A 16,261-nucleotide genomic window follows, 5' to 3' on the forward strand; every position below is an offset into this window, starting at 1 on the left:
TATTTAAAACCGATTAAAAAAATCTAAACAATCTGCACTGCCAGAAGCATTCATCACTTAACAATATAATAATTAAGTCTTTAATAACTCATAATGCCATGGCAAAAGTTATAAGGTGTAACGTTACTGTATTAGCTTTAGATATATTGTAATCCACACAAAAACACTTTTTATTCAAATCTACTTAAGCCAACTCGTGAAGCAGTGAAGTAACTTTTTTTCTTAACTTTTAAACATGTGGTTATTTTAAAAATTAATTACAAGCAAATTTAACTTGACATGTTAATGTATTTATTCATGTTTCAATGCCACTCAGGATCCACTTAAACAGCAACCAATTTATAGTTAACTATTACCTAGTTAGCAAGCTGTTCTGGCTCATCATCCATATATAAAATAAATATTGCCCTTAGTTGGGTTACCAAGCTAGCTAACTAATTAGCTTGCAATATTGGGCATCTGAGGTAAATAAATATTACGTTAAGCTAACCTAAAGCTAGCTAGCAACTAAAAAAGTAGAGCTACGTTACTTTAAATAAGCCATCTTTACTAGCGTAACTCATTAAAGTCATCTAACTACTAAGGTAGCGTTGGCTAACCTAACACGGCCAAGCCTAGGTTAACCTGTTAGCACCTTGCTATTATTCCATTGACGAGTTCTGACGGCGGTGTTGGATTGAAAACATCTCTGGAGTTTGACCAAATTTAACCTGTATGGGTAAAACAGAACAGAAAATACATTACTTACAGTGATTGAAAGAGTTTCTTTTTGCTTCATTTTCTTCCTCACTGCTTTCACGCTGCGAGAGTGATGGAGAACTGACTTAAAAAAAGATTCCTTAAATAAAGCTTGAAGTTGTCTCAAGACTACAGTTTTTGAGTGAAGTGGTATTTTAATAGAGATGTGTGTACTTAGGGAAAAGTGCTCCCTCTGTTCATCAAGCTGCCTGAATACTAAACAGCTTTTTATTCAGAATCAAATTACAGGAAACAACATTTATCCAAAATCCAGAATTAAACATTTATTTTTCAGATTTATTAGAAAATATCTTCAGCAAGAAGAGTCTGGTAATTTATCCGCCAACAGACCTAGAAACTAACTGGTAAGTTGAACCAGTTGTGTTTAATAAAGAATTTCACAAAAAACATTGCAGAAATTAACCCCCTAATAACTTGAGAACCTAAACCTTTGTAAGCCTTCAGTATTCTTGAGTCCACAGAGACTTCCAATGCAGTTGCTGACAAAACCATTTAAAGGTCATCGCTAGGTGACAAAGCCTTTTAACTTTTTCAGACGCAGTGCTTAATATATTTATACATTTTATGCTATTATATTATGAAATTTCTTTTAATTGATGTGCTGTTATCAAAATGCCAAGTGTGTAAAATCTGAGTGACTTTAATGATTTACATTCAGTTCTTTTTAGCATGAACTTTAGAGTCTTGCTGTAATCCCAGTACACACATGAAATTGTGGGAAGAGGAATTTTAAACCAAATTTCCATTCTCCTGGCAACCACTATCATGCCTTGCTCGAACTCTAATAATCCAAGTTGTTTTGTCATGAGCATTTTTGCCAAAATTCAACCTCACTCACAAGTAAACCCTTCACAAACTTACTTGAGGGCATTCCCAAGCTGTCTGTACTTTGTGACCAATGCACACACGTCTATTCAATGACTTTTGGCAAGTTCATGTATATGGCCATATGTTCAGTTTCTTTATGTGAAATTTCTGTTTCAGCCTAGACATCACCCAGTGTTCATGTAATCTGCCCTGTATAACTCATCCACAATATACAAGTTGTATAGGTATATCTTATAGAATGTTGGCTAATAAAACAATCCTATCCATTAATAATACTGGACAAAGCTTTATTTAGCTTTGGTGTAAAGCCCTTAAATAATTCACAAACACAATAGAACAGAAAATTTAAAAACCCTCTAAAAGTCACAAAAAGGCCACAAAGACTGTGGCTTTTTTGGTAAGGTCAGTGTTAGCATGATGATTTTGGCAGTACTATACACAGCAGTTCTGTAGTAACACCTGTATTGATAGGAGTGACTTAAAATGATAGTAAGACCAATCCTTATTATACACACGTAATTAAAGAAGTAATAAACTTTAAGCCGACAGGTCTTAAGCATTTTATATAAATATGAACAGTGTGCAAACGTACTCAAAGTACCTTAAAACATCTTACATATCTGAGAGTAATGTCCTCATTGACACATTCACTTTAAATTTATAAGGAAACATAAATCTGTCAAGAGGAAATGAAATGTTCATTACTGCACCACAAAAAAAAAGTCTAAAACAAAGGCCTTTGCTACAGATACACCATTCTGAAAATTCATATTCGTAACATCACTGATACAATCTCAGTTCAGTACCTGAAATAGGTCAGACAGTTCAGTTCTGACTCGGGAAAACAGAGGCAGCGTCACTGAAATTTAACAAAGTAATACTGTCCAGTAGAAATAAAAGCGCAGAGCAAGTCATTCTGCATCATGCTCTCTCTCATTTAACAGTACTCCAGGACTCCTTTCTGGTTAGGTAGCCAAAGGACTATTCAAGCAAAACTGGCTTCAACAGCATCCCAATACAGCAAGAGTCTTGGCATAATCATGGCACTCTGTAAAAGGCTCAAGCATGTTAGCTGAACTGGCACCAAGGAGTTTGGTTGAGGTCACATTCCAGGGAGGTGCTGATGACAGTACAAGGGGCACCACTGATAGTCAACTCCTGCCGGGACTCCACCTTATAGCGCAGATTGGTCAGACCACCCTCTGGATCAATCTTGAACTGTTCCTGTGAAATTCACAGAGAAATAACATCTTTAGTTGGTGTTACAGCTTCAATCTAAATGACTTTTCACACACAGCTCAATGAAAAACAGAACTATTCTGTCAAAAGTTTAAAGGGGTTGGGACTCAGTTTTATGGCAAAGAATTCATTAATTTTGTCCAAATCATTACTATTCTAAACATTCTATAATTATTATGTATTACATTCTATAAGCATACTTTAGGTACGACTCTAGAGCGCTCATAGCAGCCTTATAAGCCACCTTATTGCTCACAATTTCACAATGTCCAGGTAGCCAACAGAATATTACATTATAATTTTATATATAATATAGATTTCTGCATAGAATATTACATTACTTTAAAAACACCTGTTGTATCTGCAGAAGACACTTTATTGGTTTTAATAAAATATGTATATTTCTATATCTATCTATATATATATATATGTTCCCTTTATTTTCTCTCTTATAATATGCAATACTCCCTTTATTTTATTATAATTGGGCAATGACCAAAAATGTTGTAGATTACAAAAGTACATTATCCAGTACTCCTTTTAAAAATTAATACTCCTATAAAAAAATCTTTTTATAAGCCATCAGGTTGACTTGGGACTTGGGAGTTTACCAACTTATAAAAGGTAATGTGCTTAGAAATCAAATAGTAGACTTGTAAAATATATGGATTAAGGTCACAATATTTTTGCTTATTTGTCTAAGAATAATCCACCTGGATTTCAAGAGGTAAAAAAAATGCTTATCCACTGCTGGTATGCAGTAAAAGCATGTTGGTACACTACACTTTACATTGTGACAACTACACAGAACCTCTATCTCTGCACACAAAATCTCATCACATGCCAAAACCATGTATAGTTGCGTCATCGATAAAAACATTTATATACTAAAAAACAAAACCATTTAAGGGTTTGAGGCAACAAAAGAAAATCATCTACCTGCTTCTGTGCAGCTATCCTCTTCTGGTCTCTCTTCCTCCAGGCAGGGTCATGAATGTGCCTGAATGTTTTGTACCCTGTGTTTATTCCCTTTGGCCTAAAAAGCTGCATGGAAGATCAGGACACAATCATAAGCACTATGAAAACGTCTGCTGTTCAAGTGAACAGCTGCATATTTCAGCCCTTACGTACCTGCAGTTCAGCTGTTCTTAGTCTTCTGAAAAACTCATCATCTTCTCTTCCCCATCCCCAGAATCGATTAGACATTCCATTACACTATAATAAAAAACAAAAAAGGAAAAGTGAAAAATGAGAGACATGCATTTCTGTAACAAACAACTCTCCAGATACAGACATTTTCTTACCATATGATAATGTTTCTTTGTAAGTAATAAAATTCCTCCCACGTATGTTTTGTAATGATACAGGGGATGGAGTTCCGGTGAGGCTACATGGAAGGGACCCTCCTCTGGAAATCCATAGTCCAAAGCTTCATTTAGTGGCAGCAAGTCCACATCATGCATTGCTATGTAGTCCGTGTCATTACCACTCTCCTTGTAGCCAACATTAATAAGAGAGGCTCTGTTAAACCTGGAAGACAGAAAAAAAGATTCTTAAGTTACTATTAGTAAAGAAACTTAATTCAGTTAGAACAATATTATAAGTAGGACTGGATAATATGACCAAAACTGATGTTTTTATTTTCTTAATTAAAATCCCAAAGTCAATATATCCAATATAAAACCCCAATAATTATTATTAAAAATGCCCACAACAGACATTTGTTCATTCAACTGTATTAAATATCAGTCAGTGTCAGATGCTGTAAGTAATGTATATTGAAATTTTGAAATGTGTTTATTGAAACATTTTTTTCTATACAGAAAATATACCTAATAAAATGCTTTGCATTTAATATGCATCCTTAAAATAGTATCAAGCTTTGACCAAAGAAGCAAATCTACTTCATCTATATAAATAAATACTTATTTTTAAAGACACTTACCGAAAGTGATCCACCTGATTAATGATGAGAAACTTGTGGCGAATCTTCTTTTTGGTGAGGAACGTGTGCATGTATGGCACAAAAACAAGAAGTTCTTCAAACCGCTCCCTGAAAGGAATTATAACAGCCATTTTGTGTGGTCCCCAAGAGGGGTCATCGACAGTGGGGGTCTGTCTCTCTGCAGGACAGGGCTGGTGAGGAGGAAGTCCATCACGTACTGTTTGGTTTAAGTCTCCAGAACAGCTCAGCTGCAGCCACAAAACGGACCCCAGGACGAGCAGCATGCAGAGGCCAAAAAGCTTAAGGACTGTGCATTTCCTTGAGAAAAACCTTAATAAAAGAGTCACAAAATGGAGTTCAAGATGAAGATTTTTACAGTTCAAGTAAAAACACAGACGGCATTTGGCAAACAACATTATAAATGTTACGAATATTTTACAAGCAACTCAAACTCTGGTTAGAGAAGGATGCATAACAATAGAATTCAAACTGATAGTTGACAATGTATTTGTGCATCCAGATGTTTTTTGCTAATTAAGGTACATATACGTATATAATATTAATGTATTGCCGTCAGCATGGACATAACATCACCAGATTTTAAAACTGGACAACAAACCCCATTAGTTGTGCTTCACCGTTTAGAGGGTTTTAAGGCTGGTTGAACTCAAAACAAGTGCACCGAGTCCTTTGAGAGACTGGATGGCCATGTCAATTTGCACATCAATATGCACTAGTGTATAACATACCACACAGTATGGAGAAAATACTGTACTACACTTTACATTCATTAGTACAATACTGCTATCAAGCAAAAATCTTACTTTTCTATTTTTGCCACTTTTCACTATTACATGAACCTGGCAGTTGTTCTCAATATTTTATTAGAATTTCCAATTCCAACGAATTCCAACCAATTCAAATGAAGACTTTTCCTGAAAGCGACAATGAGTAAAGTAGAAATTAAGTAACATGGGGTTCATGTTTTTAAATAACAGGCAATTAGTCTCATGCAAAAAAATATTTCGGTATAAAAAAAACTCAAGCAAACACACACTGACAACGTTACTCACAGCACATCTGCATGATGATGTGTCTTTGGGTTTTCGCTTCTTAGTGGTCACCCAAAAGCATAAAACAAACAATACCTACTTCTGAACCAACTGTGGGTGAGATGGCAATGCCTTACAATTTTGTCAGAATATCATTACAGCTCAGAGAATTCTTAAAAACCTGGACCATTAAGCAAATGCCGGGCCAAAAAAGGTCACCACCTGGATGAAAACACTAAAAAGCTTTAAAAATATCTGGTTTCCTGTGGATGTGGCCTTAAATATTTGGTGAAATCAAATGATAGAATAACAACACTAGAACTAGAACATATTTCAAGATGATAATTCCAGGATCCATTAGGCTCAAATAGTAAAAGAGTTCAGGTTTCAGGGAGCATAACACACAATTTTCACACAACGATTTGCCACAACAGAATCCAGACGTAAACCCCACTGAGAATCTCTGGATGTGCTGGAGGAGACTTTGCTCAGTAGTACAAATCTCCCATCATCAATACAATATCTTGGGGCAAAATAATGTAGCTTTGGAAAATAATTAATGCTGTGACATTACAGAAGCTTGAGGAAATCATGCCAGAGTGAGAATGTGTGGCATAACCATAGCTAATGGTGGTCCAACTAAATATCATTGTGTGTGACCATTTTTGTTGGCCAGGCAGTGTATTTATAGTATTACCTGTCCTTTTTTCAAAATGAATAAATATTTGCAAACATATTTGATACACCCATAATTTATTGCTCACAGGAGTTTTTTAATGAACAGAAAAAAACAGAACAAGTGTTTTTAACCTCCTTCATACTCTTCCTAGGTGTATACTCTAAATTAAAATAGAAATATGTATGATGCATGCAGTGAATGTTTAATCCACCAAAGAATAGAAAACATGCATATGCTTTTGTTTTTATATGTAGGTATATGACTGTTTATTATTATTTATTCATCACACAGGTCACAAAAACTCTAATATTTATTAAAAACAGTTAATACACTTGGCTTTAAAGGGTTAAGACGGCAGAAACAAAAGGTTGTTCAAGAAAAAGACAGTTAACACCACTTACCTTCTGTCTTCTTTAAAATAGAGCACAGGTTTCCTGCGTGAAGAGTACATCATCTTGGTATTTATGATGGGAAATTAGGTGCTTCTGAAACACTTAACCTTCCTAAATAAAATCCTATCTGATGTAGCGTTAGATAGCTACAGCTCACAGAGCCTCATCCCACCGTTACCGGTAACGCTGGCTGATATTACAGCTGATTATCTTCTCCAGCTTACCCGCTCCATTCCTGCCCTAATCTCCACCTCAGTGCCGAGTTCTGATAGCTGAATTCTTACATGACCGCGCTCACAGATCACAGCGCGGCTCTCTGCTGTAGCTCCGCCGCTCAGCCGATGGCATCAGGACACGTAACCCAGCGAGCTAAGCTAACCTTAACAATACCGCGGCTCCCCTGCTGCAGCTCTGCCTTTCCCCCTGTTTATGAAACCAGTGCTGCACACACCGCGGGCTAACCAGGCCAGGGGGTAAAAGGGACTGTCAGTGTTTATTTCTGCTATTTATTTTATAGTAAAACACTCCCCAAACTTTAAACAGTGCTGCATAAAAAAACACACGCTGGCTGTTTTCATTCAGTCCGTCTAGTAAAGCTTCCCCGTGGAAACACGAACAGCAACAAAGTTCCTAGCTCGTATTTTCTCGTATTTTTTTTTTAAATAGAAAAACTTCTGTAAAACATTGTTAACCCTTTGAGACCCGAATTATCTCCAGCGATGGAAAAAAATGTAAAAATGCTGTTTTCTAACATAAAAAACGTATACACACACACACACACACACACACACACATATATATATAACATATTTTTCTTGTTATTAGGTAAACTGATATCCAATTATTTTGAGATATTAAGTCATTATTTTGAGATAGTAAGTTATTATTTTGAGATAGAAAGTCGTTATTTTGAGATACTATCTCATTATTTTTATTCGAAAAGACTGTACAGAGACAGAAGCTTGTGAGATAAAAAAAATCAATCTCAAAATAATGAGATTATAACAGTTTACTAAATAATAATAATATTTTATTTTATTTTATTTTAGGTGGCATGAATGGGTTTTAATAGAAATTCACAGAAAATATTCTACTGTAAAATTATACAGCATATAAATCCAATTAACAAAAAAAAAAAAAATATATATATATATATATATATATATATATATATATATATATATATATATATATATATATATATATTTCCATGGTAGTGAAAGCCTGTGTATAATGATTTATATTTGATATTGACCTTTTTACTTTGTGACTTATCTGTAAACATGATTAAAAAGTGTTTTAAATCCCATTAAATTAGTAAAAATTATCTGTAACTTTTCTTTAATGGCTGTATTACTACTGTTTTTCCAGTGAAGTGGGCGGGGCCAAACAAGCTGGCTGGTTCACAGCCTATTCTGATAAACAACAGCTCTCAAATAATGTAATGTGCAACAAAAAAATGAAATAAAGAAAATACATGCTGTCCATTGTAAAAGATGCAGGGTATAAAGGTTTAAGTTAACAGCAATGTACTATGATATGACACATTTACAAAATTAAGTAACAAAACATAAACTTAAAATAGAAAAAAATATTATTAGGGCACTTCATTAGTGGGGCCTTTTTTTAGTAACTTATATAGCTGTTTAGCCATTTTATATGTATTCATTTTAGGAACTTCATATAAAGCTGCATTTTGCTATAGTAGTGTGTAATGATGCATAAATTGACTTGAATCCATAAAAAAACTTGGCCAAAATAAGCAAAACATTGATGAAGAGGCCACCTTCGGATTCTCACATATTACACCAAAAACATAGATATTACTATTATCTATCTTAGTAAAGTCTATAGTTTTGTTTAACCACTCCATGAGCTGTTTCCAGAACAGCTGAGTTGGCTATGGGAGCAAAAAAACAAGGTGTTCGATTATTTTAGCATTTACAAAAAAACAAATCACTGGAAAGGAAAAACTTATTTATTATTTTGTGGTAGATTTCTTTTGTTTTGGGTGAAATAATTTATTTCTCAGTTTGCATATTTCTCAAAAAAATATATATTTATATTAGACATAATTTCAGATGTTTTAATCCAGCTGTAATTTAATCCAGACTGTAAATGTAAACAAGTGTTACATTTTGAAAATTGGCTTATTCCAAGAACCCCAAATGTTTCTATACCTGATGCTGTATACACATACTTTACAAAATGTTTTATCAGAGAACAATTTTAAACCTCTAATAAAAACTAGTTTCTAAATTGCACATTACAACCACTAAAATGTTTTCTTGATTTCCATATCTAAACCGTTTTTTTGGCACTAGATTGATTTATTTACTAAATACCCTTGCCTCTACTAATACATACACTTTATTGCCAAAAGTTTTCATTTATCCATCCAAATCATTCCAGGTGTCACTTTTCTGGCTACAGCTGTATTAAACCTAGAGCAAAGGCATGCTAACTGCTTTTACAGACAAGTGAGAGGGTCATCTTGATCAGGTAATGACACAGCGCTTCAGACAGGTACACAATAGCTTAATGAACACAAAACAAAATCAGTCAATTGGAGGGAGGCAAGTTCTTTATTTGTGAGTGCAACCATGAATGCATCATGACAGTCTTCCCTCCCCCGTGGCTTTATTTAAAAAGCTTTAACCCTCAGCCAGAAATATCTGTGTACCCAAATGTCATCCAGGGACCCCTAAAAAATAAATCCACTCATTCTAAAGCTTAAAAATGCAGGGGGAGTAGATATGAAAGGGGAAAAAAATACTATTTTGAGACCAAGACCCACTATATTCTTTCAAGTATTAAAATTGGCCACCACCAAAGAACTCAGCCCAAGTAGCAACATTTAGGCCTTTGTGGACAAGGGGATGTATTTTCAGTGTTAACAGGCCAGCTTTTCATGACCCAAAAGGCTCAAGAATTACCTGAGTATCTGTGCACATGGGTGGGCATGACCTTGAGGTTTCAGGCATTATTTAAAGCTTCTGTGGAGTGTGGATTATTTAAAACCTGCCCCATTCTCTAAAATGTACCAAGATTTCACCCAGAAAACAAGCTGTTAATAGGAAACATCCAATGCATTTAAATGTGATATTGAAATCTGATTCAAAATGTAACGCCTAGTCCATATCAATCAAAAATGTCACAGACATATTGGGTACACATTGCACTGAAACTTAAAAAGTCATTTTAAATATGTATTAACGCTCTATAGTCCTGTCTAAAGGGCACCAGAGCTGTAAACGACACAGTGATGCAGATGTGGCTGGGCTTTTAGGCTGGTTCATGCTAATTCAACAAATGAAACCAAATGAACTTTAAATAAACATGTGGACATACATTCTCTCTGAAGAAACCGAACTTTAAATATTTCACTAATTACTAAAATAACACAATGTTTTACACAAACAAACTTAATCAGTGACTTGATATATTGTGTCTAGAATGAATGTGTGCAGCGTAGGAACATTTTACATACAAACAACTGAACATAAAATTATTTCATCCAAAAATGCAAATTTGTTATTCTACAAAAAAAACATTAAATGGGTCAAAAAACTCAATCTCCAGAAAACAAGCAAAATAAATTGTATATCTGTTTGTCTGTTTTCACTGTGGTATGATAAAAATTGCTGAAAGCGGTTTTGACCGTAATATGAGCAACTTTAGATTATTCTCTAGAAAGGGGCGCAGAAACTCAAATCTCATTAATATATTACTGATACCATAGTGAATAATACCTGTTCTGTTAAGATTAAACTGTTGCACACAGCACGGACGGATGTGGCAAAGAACTATGTATTGTGAAATGAACCTCAAGGCAAAATTGAGAGAAAAAAAATTAGATAGGGGCTGGAAGTGGGAGACTCATCTCAGCAGTCTAGACTTCAAATTTTTGGAGATCATCATTCTCAAACTCCTGTGTACTGCATAAACTGAAAAACGACAACACACTTTAACACACAATCTACACTAACTTCTTGGCCTCAAAGAAGCTCTTGAGATGTCTCATCTGCCAGAAGCCGATTGCCACCAGAATCAGTGTCTGGACAATGGACCACCACAGCACCCTTTGATTGGTGCTCTCGCTGGTCTGTCTGAAGCGCTCCTCACGATACTGGGGAAAAAAAGAAGAAAAGATCTGTCAACACAGTTGCGTACACTCATACAGGAAATGTATTACTGTACACGTACCAAATCATATAACTACTGCAATTTAGTCAACAAACAATGAGGCAGCAGTATAATGCATAAAAGTATAAAAATAGAAGTCGGCAGCTTCAGGTAACATTCACATCATCCAATAGAATGAGGAAAAATGTTATCTCACTCATTTTGTTTATGGTATTTGCTGCTCATCACCAGCAAAACAGGCTCTAAAGTTTACTAAAAATGATTCAAAAGTAATAAAAAAATAAAAGAAATAGTAAAAATAGAAAAAAAAATTGAATAGAAAAATAAAATATGTAAATGGAGAAGTAAAAAAAGAATGGCTAGACAGGTCTGAGCAGACAGAAAGGCTACGGTACTCTGATCATCCCTCAACCGTGTGCAACCGTGATGACAGCACAAGACCACATTTAGTTTTACTGCCAGCAGCTGCCATGAACACAGGCTCATCCAAACCTGACAGTTTAGACTGTTAAAACAAAAGCAGGTCTAGTAAATCTCAATTCCTGCTGGACACAGTGTTAGCTAAAGTTCTTGGTGAGCGTAAATACACTGTATGTACAAAACATACGGAACTGAACCAAATCATTTTAGAGAAACAGTTTCGATGCTGGAGGGATTTATAGCCTTCTTATCAAAATATGTCCTATTCTATTGGCTATACTTGTCTACATGGACAAGACAAGCCATGTGCTCATGTGCACATCTGTGCATTCATTAGAAGATGTGACCACAAACATTTGATCATATCATGTATAAAAGGGTTTGGTACTTTTAAATGATTACGTATTTCATTACTGTTAGAGAAATTACCATACAATGCGTGCATACACACTTTTAATGCAGCTCAATTAATAAATTAGCAGGTGTATGCCAACAAATATTTAAATAAAAAAGACCCTCACTCTCTGATAGTTTTGCTCCTTCTGGATCTGATCGACTTGCTCCACCAGCTGGCGCACTCTAAGCTGTAGCTCTGTCAGCTTGTCTTTGGCAGCAATGACTTCATAGTTGTTTGTGTGCTCACCCACTTGGATGTCCAGGTGAACTCGCTACAGAGAATACACAGTGAAACATTAAAAAAAATTAAAGGGACAGAAATACAGTACATTACATACATTAGATCCGTGTTAACACACAGAGCTGGTCCGTCTTATTTGACTACCTATAATAAATATATGTGGTTTAACTCACAAGCATCCCACCGGCAAACAGGGAAAATTTGGAAGAATTAGAATGCAAGCAGATCTGGTGCTCTCCAGGTGTGTGGGAGGTGAAGGTGAATCTTCCTTCTGACCCATACTGACGGGAGAGGATCACCTAAAACACATAAAAAAGGTAAGGCTACTGGACAAAAGCACTCAAGCATTATTGACTAGTTGCACGTTTAACTTGATCTACCTTCTCATCTGGATCTTTAACTTCCACAAACATTCCAAGCCCCTGTGTGGCAGGCAAATACTCTTCTTTCTGTTTGTCATAGAGCTGTGTTCGATAGTTCCCTGGTTAAAAAAAAAAAAATGTACACATTCATGAAACATGAATGAATGTAAAAAGAAAGACAAGCAGTATAAATCCAAATATGTACGACTACTGCTTTTGGAACAGTAGCTTATACAGTAAATTACACTGCACTTAGCATTATTTAATTCCCACTGCAAATTAGGTTTATTATCAAAATTTACAAAGATTCAGCTATTGCAATAAACAATACAAAAGAGAAAACACAATATAATTCCACTTTTAATAAACTAACTGTTTTAGAATGATTCCTTTCCTTAATGTTAATCATCTTTAGTACTTAGAGCATCCTTCTGCTGCTATGACCTATTCTAACTGTGATGCATATCAAGACAGAGACTTTCCATGAGGTTCAAGTCAGGCGACTGTGCTGGTCAATTGAGTACTTTCCAAGATTTTTTTAAAAGCAAGCCTTGCTGGACTTTGAGGTATGCTAGGGATTATTATCCTGTTGGAAGGTTTAATGTTGCCTAACAACTTCCTCAAAGAAGGCATGTTATTTCTCCTAAAATTTCCTGTAACTTGATTGAATTCTTTGTCCATATGCTAAAGGATTCTAGTTGCACATAAAGCAAACAACCATAAAGCATCACAGACCCACTGCTAGGCTTTACTGAAGGGAGTTATTTTCAGTACACACAGCACAAAATAAACTGCACAACAATAATCTTTCTTTTATTGTAACGAAACATAGTAGTAGTTAGCCACTGTTCTAGAAGTACTCACCACCACCATTCCACAATATAATTACCACAACAGAACTGTGATGCAATTCATCACAATCTTAGAACAGTGTTTTCCCCTCTACTTAACGGTTATGTCTGACTTCCTGTCAAGCAAGGCACCTTACCCAAAATTCCTTTTTTTCAAGGCTAAGAAAGCTGCACACCATTCCAGGTGTTATATTTCACTGCCCTATTCCTTAGTGTGTGTGTGTGCAAGAAGAGACTGTATTCCATTGTCCTGCTGTTCAATAACTTCAAGTGTGGTTCTAATACATTCTGAAAATCTGAGGGCTTTGAAATCTCCTACAGGACACTTGGAGAGGCTGCCTGCTCACATTCTACTCCACCTAATAATTCCAGATCAGTAACATGAATTAACTCAAATTCTGCATGTTTGACAATAGACGTAAAAAATAAACAAACATAACAAAAGTTCAGAAGACCTAACCGCTACTACCCTGCACAAATTAGTTTTAAGCAGCACACCTGGCTATAATAACCTGGCGGGTGGGGTGTTTGTTTAGGGCGGTAACTAACTCACAGGAGTCAATGGGATCATTAAAACAGGGGACTGGGATGACTTGACAGACACAGTGTTCTGATATTAATGCATCAACAGACCAACAATGCCATTTTCACAATCTAGGCGTGCCCCTATTGTTATTACACCTGAGCTAGGTAATCGGTTAACCCTTAACCACCCTTAAAGTATTTAGTTCGTGTTAACTAGCTAACTATTTGGCCATGACTGAATTCCTTAAGTCTGTAGTGAAATTCATATACTACTGCAGCTAAAAGAAAGACAGTTGTTACTGCAGTCTTCTGTCCAATGAGGAGCTGACAGCTGGTTCAGAAAGCTAACTAGGTTAGCTAACTAAGTTGCTGAGTTTACTTACACTTGCCACTATTTTGGTCTCTGCCCTCAAAGGGTTTAAAAGCAAAAGCACTGAACAGAAAATGAATATCAAGCTCCGTGTCTCAGAGTATGAGCTCTCACATCCTCAACAAGCGAGTTTCCAAAGCTAGTAGTCCAGTGCCCTACGCTGACTAACGTAGCTAAGCTAAGCTAGCGATTGGCTAACTACTTAACCTAGCAAGGCTAGGCTAGCAGGTCCGGGTGTGCTAATCAGAGCCCAAACTTCAGGGCAAACTTTCGCTCAGCATTCTTACCAATTATCATAGTTTCATCCGGGATTTCCTCTATGAAGCATTTCTTCTCCGTCTCGCCGATGTGGAAGTACAGCGCCGAAACGAGGCTGTAGCAAAAGTTCAGGACCAAAACCGTGCATAGAGTAAACTGCATCCTGAACACCACCATCTTACCACTGCCGGGGAGCACTGCGCCTGCGCACCGACACCAGTGCCACGTAACCTCTCGCGCACTTTCAACCAATCAGAAACGACACGCTGAAGTGCTCTCGGTCTGACTGTCCTTCTGGTCTTTGTAGTTTTACACACTATTGGACAATAAAGTAGATAGACAGAGAGATCAGATAGATTAGAGTGAGTGAGTGAGTGAGTGAGTGGTTGGATGGATGGATGAATGGATAGATCCAGGATTGTGAAGTACACAAACCATCTAGCTACTTGAGTTAAAGTAGAAATTCAGAAAAGTATATATAAAAATCTGCATAGTATCTACCCATATAATTATTATCTTACTTAAATTATAGATATAGATCAGACCTGTTCATTTTTAGAGGTGTCAAGTAACAATGTACATAAAGTTACATCTACCTTACTTAAATAGAAATCTATACTATCTATACGTACCTGGAGTGGCTATTTTTTCGCTATTTTAACTTTTTTACTTCTACTCCTTACATTTTCACACAATTATCTATACTTTCTTACATTAAAAATTATCTCCATCCGAAGGAAAGTGAATCTAATTGTAGTTGAATTAGATGTATTAACATATACCATTCCAACACGCGATCCATCGCACTTTAATGTCACGCCACACTCCAGCAAGGACATAGCTGAAAGTCTCATATATTTGCATTGCACTAAAATGCATTCATTTTCAATGGGCATATACTGTATTTAGTTTATACTTTAAGTAGTTTTGAAACCACTACAGTTACTTTTACCCATTTACTTAAGTGAAAAGCTTTAGCTGATACTTTAATTATTACACTACAGACCTATACATCCACCTGATTAATGAATGTGAATACTTTTGACACCTTTGATTATAACAAACAAAAAAAAGAAACAAATCAACATAACACCGGTCTCCAGTCCAGTGGGAGGCGCTAATTTCCACCAGATGGTAAAGTGGGGGGCTTTGTTGGGCGTTTGTATGTTTTACGCTAGGCTAACGTAGCTAACTAGAAGATCTGCTTTCCAAATGAGCGAAGGCGTTATTCTGACCAAAATCGGTTTTCCTAGTCAGTGTGTTTGATGCAGGAGAAATGGGCAGGCGGGAGGACCTCAGCGACTTTGATAAGGGCCAGATTGTGATGGCCAGGCGGCAGGGCCGGAGCATCTCTGAAACGGCTCAGCTTGTGGGCTGCTCCCGGACAGCAGTGGTGAATGTGTACAGACGGTGGACCGAGGAGGGACACATCACGAACCGGCGGCTGGGTGTTGGACGCCCGAGGCTGATCGATGCACAAGCACAGGAGAGACTCGCTAGTATGATAGGAAAAAATAAAAGACCCACTCTGGCACAAGTCACAGAAATATTTAACGATGCTACCGGGAAGAAAGTGTCTCAACACACTATGCACCGCACTATGATGCGGATGGGTCTCCGGGCCCGCAAACAGGTCGGAGCGCCTGTGCCATCCACCCCTGCCCACCGCCACAGGCGCCTCCTGTGGGCCCGGGAGCACCAGAACTGGACTGTGGATCAGTGGAAAAAGGTCGCTTGGTCGGAGGAGTCTCGCTTTACTTTACTGCAGGAGGACGGAGAGGTCCGTGTGCGCCGTTTA

At 36.6% G+C, this 16,261-nt stretch overlaps 2 protein-coding genes across 2 annotated transcripts; both read right to left on the minus strand.

The window, feature by feature from the left end:
- Positions 1–1,857: 1,857 nt before the first annotated feature.
- Positions 1,858–7,496, minus strand: b4galt7 (xylosylprotein beta 1,4-galactosyltransferase, polypeptide 7 (galactosyltransferase I)). Its single transcript, XM_007246445.4, has 6 exons — positions 6,904–7,496; positions 4,772–5,101; positions 4,131–4,356; positions 3,958–4,041; positions 3,766–3,870; positions 1,858–2,811 (listed from the first exon to the last, which is right to left on the minus strand). The coding sequence occupies exons 1-6, from the start codon at positions 6,954–6,956 to the stop codon at positions 2,656–2,658; spliced, it is 954 nt and encodes a 317-aa protein (XP_007246507.2). The 5' UTR covers positions 6,957–7,496; the 3' UTR covers positions 1,858–2,655.
- A 1,964-nt stretch (positions 7,497–9,460) lies between these two features.
- tmed9 (transmembrane p24 trafficking protein 9) lies at positions 9,461–14,673 on the minus strand. The gene is made up of 5 exons (XM_007246446.4): positions 14,493–14,673; positions 12,478–12,578; positions 12,271–12,396; positions 11,982–12,128; positions 9,461–11,023 (listed from the first exon to the last, which is right to left on the minus strand). Exons 1-5 carry the CDS (start codon positions 14,638–14,640, stop codon positions 10,874–10,876), a joined length of 672 nt encoding a protein of 223 aa, XP_007246508.1. The 5' UTR covers positions 14,641–14,673; the 3' UTR covers positions 9,461–10,873.
- Positions 14,674–16,261: the final 1,588 nt, after the last annotated feature.

Source organism: Astyanax mexicanus, chromosome 10, assembly GCF_023375975.1.
Source record: "Astyanax mexicanus isolate ESR-SI-001 chromosome 10, AstMex3_surface, whole genome shotgun sequence".
Lineage (NCBI taxonomy): Eukaryota > Metazoa > Chordata > Actinopteri > Characiformes > Acestrorhamphidae > Astyanax > Astyanax mexicanus.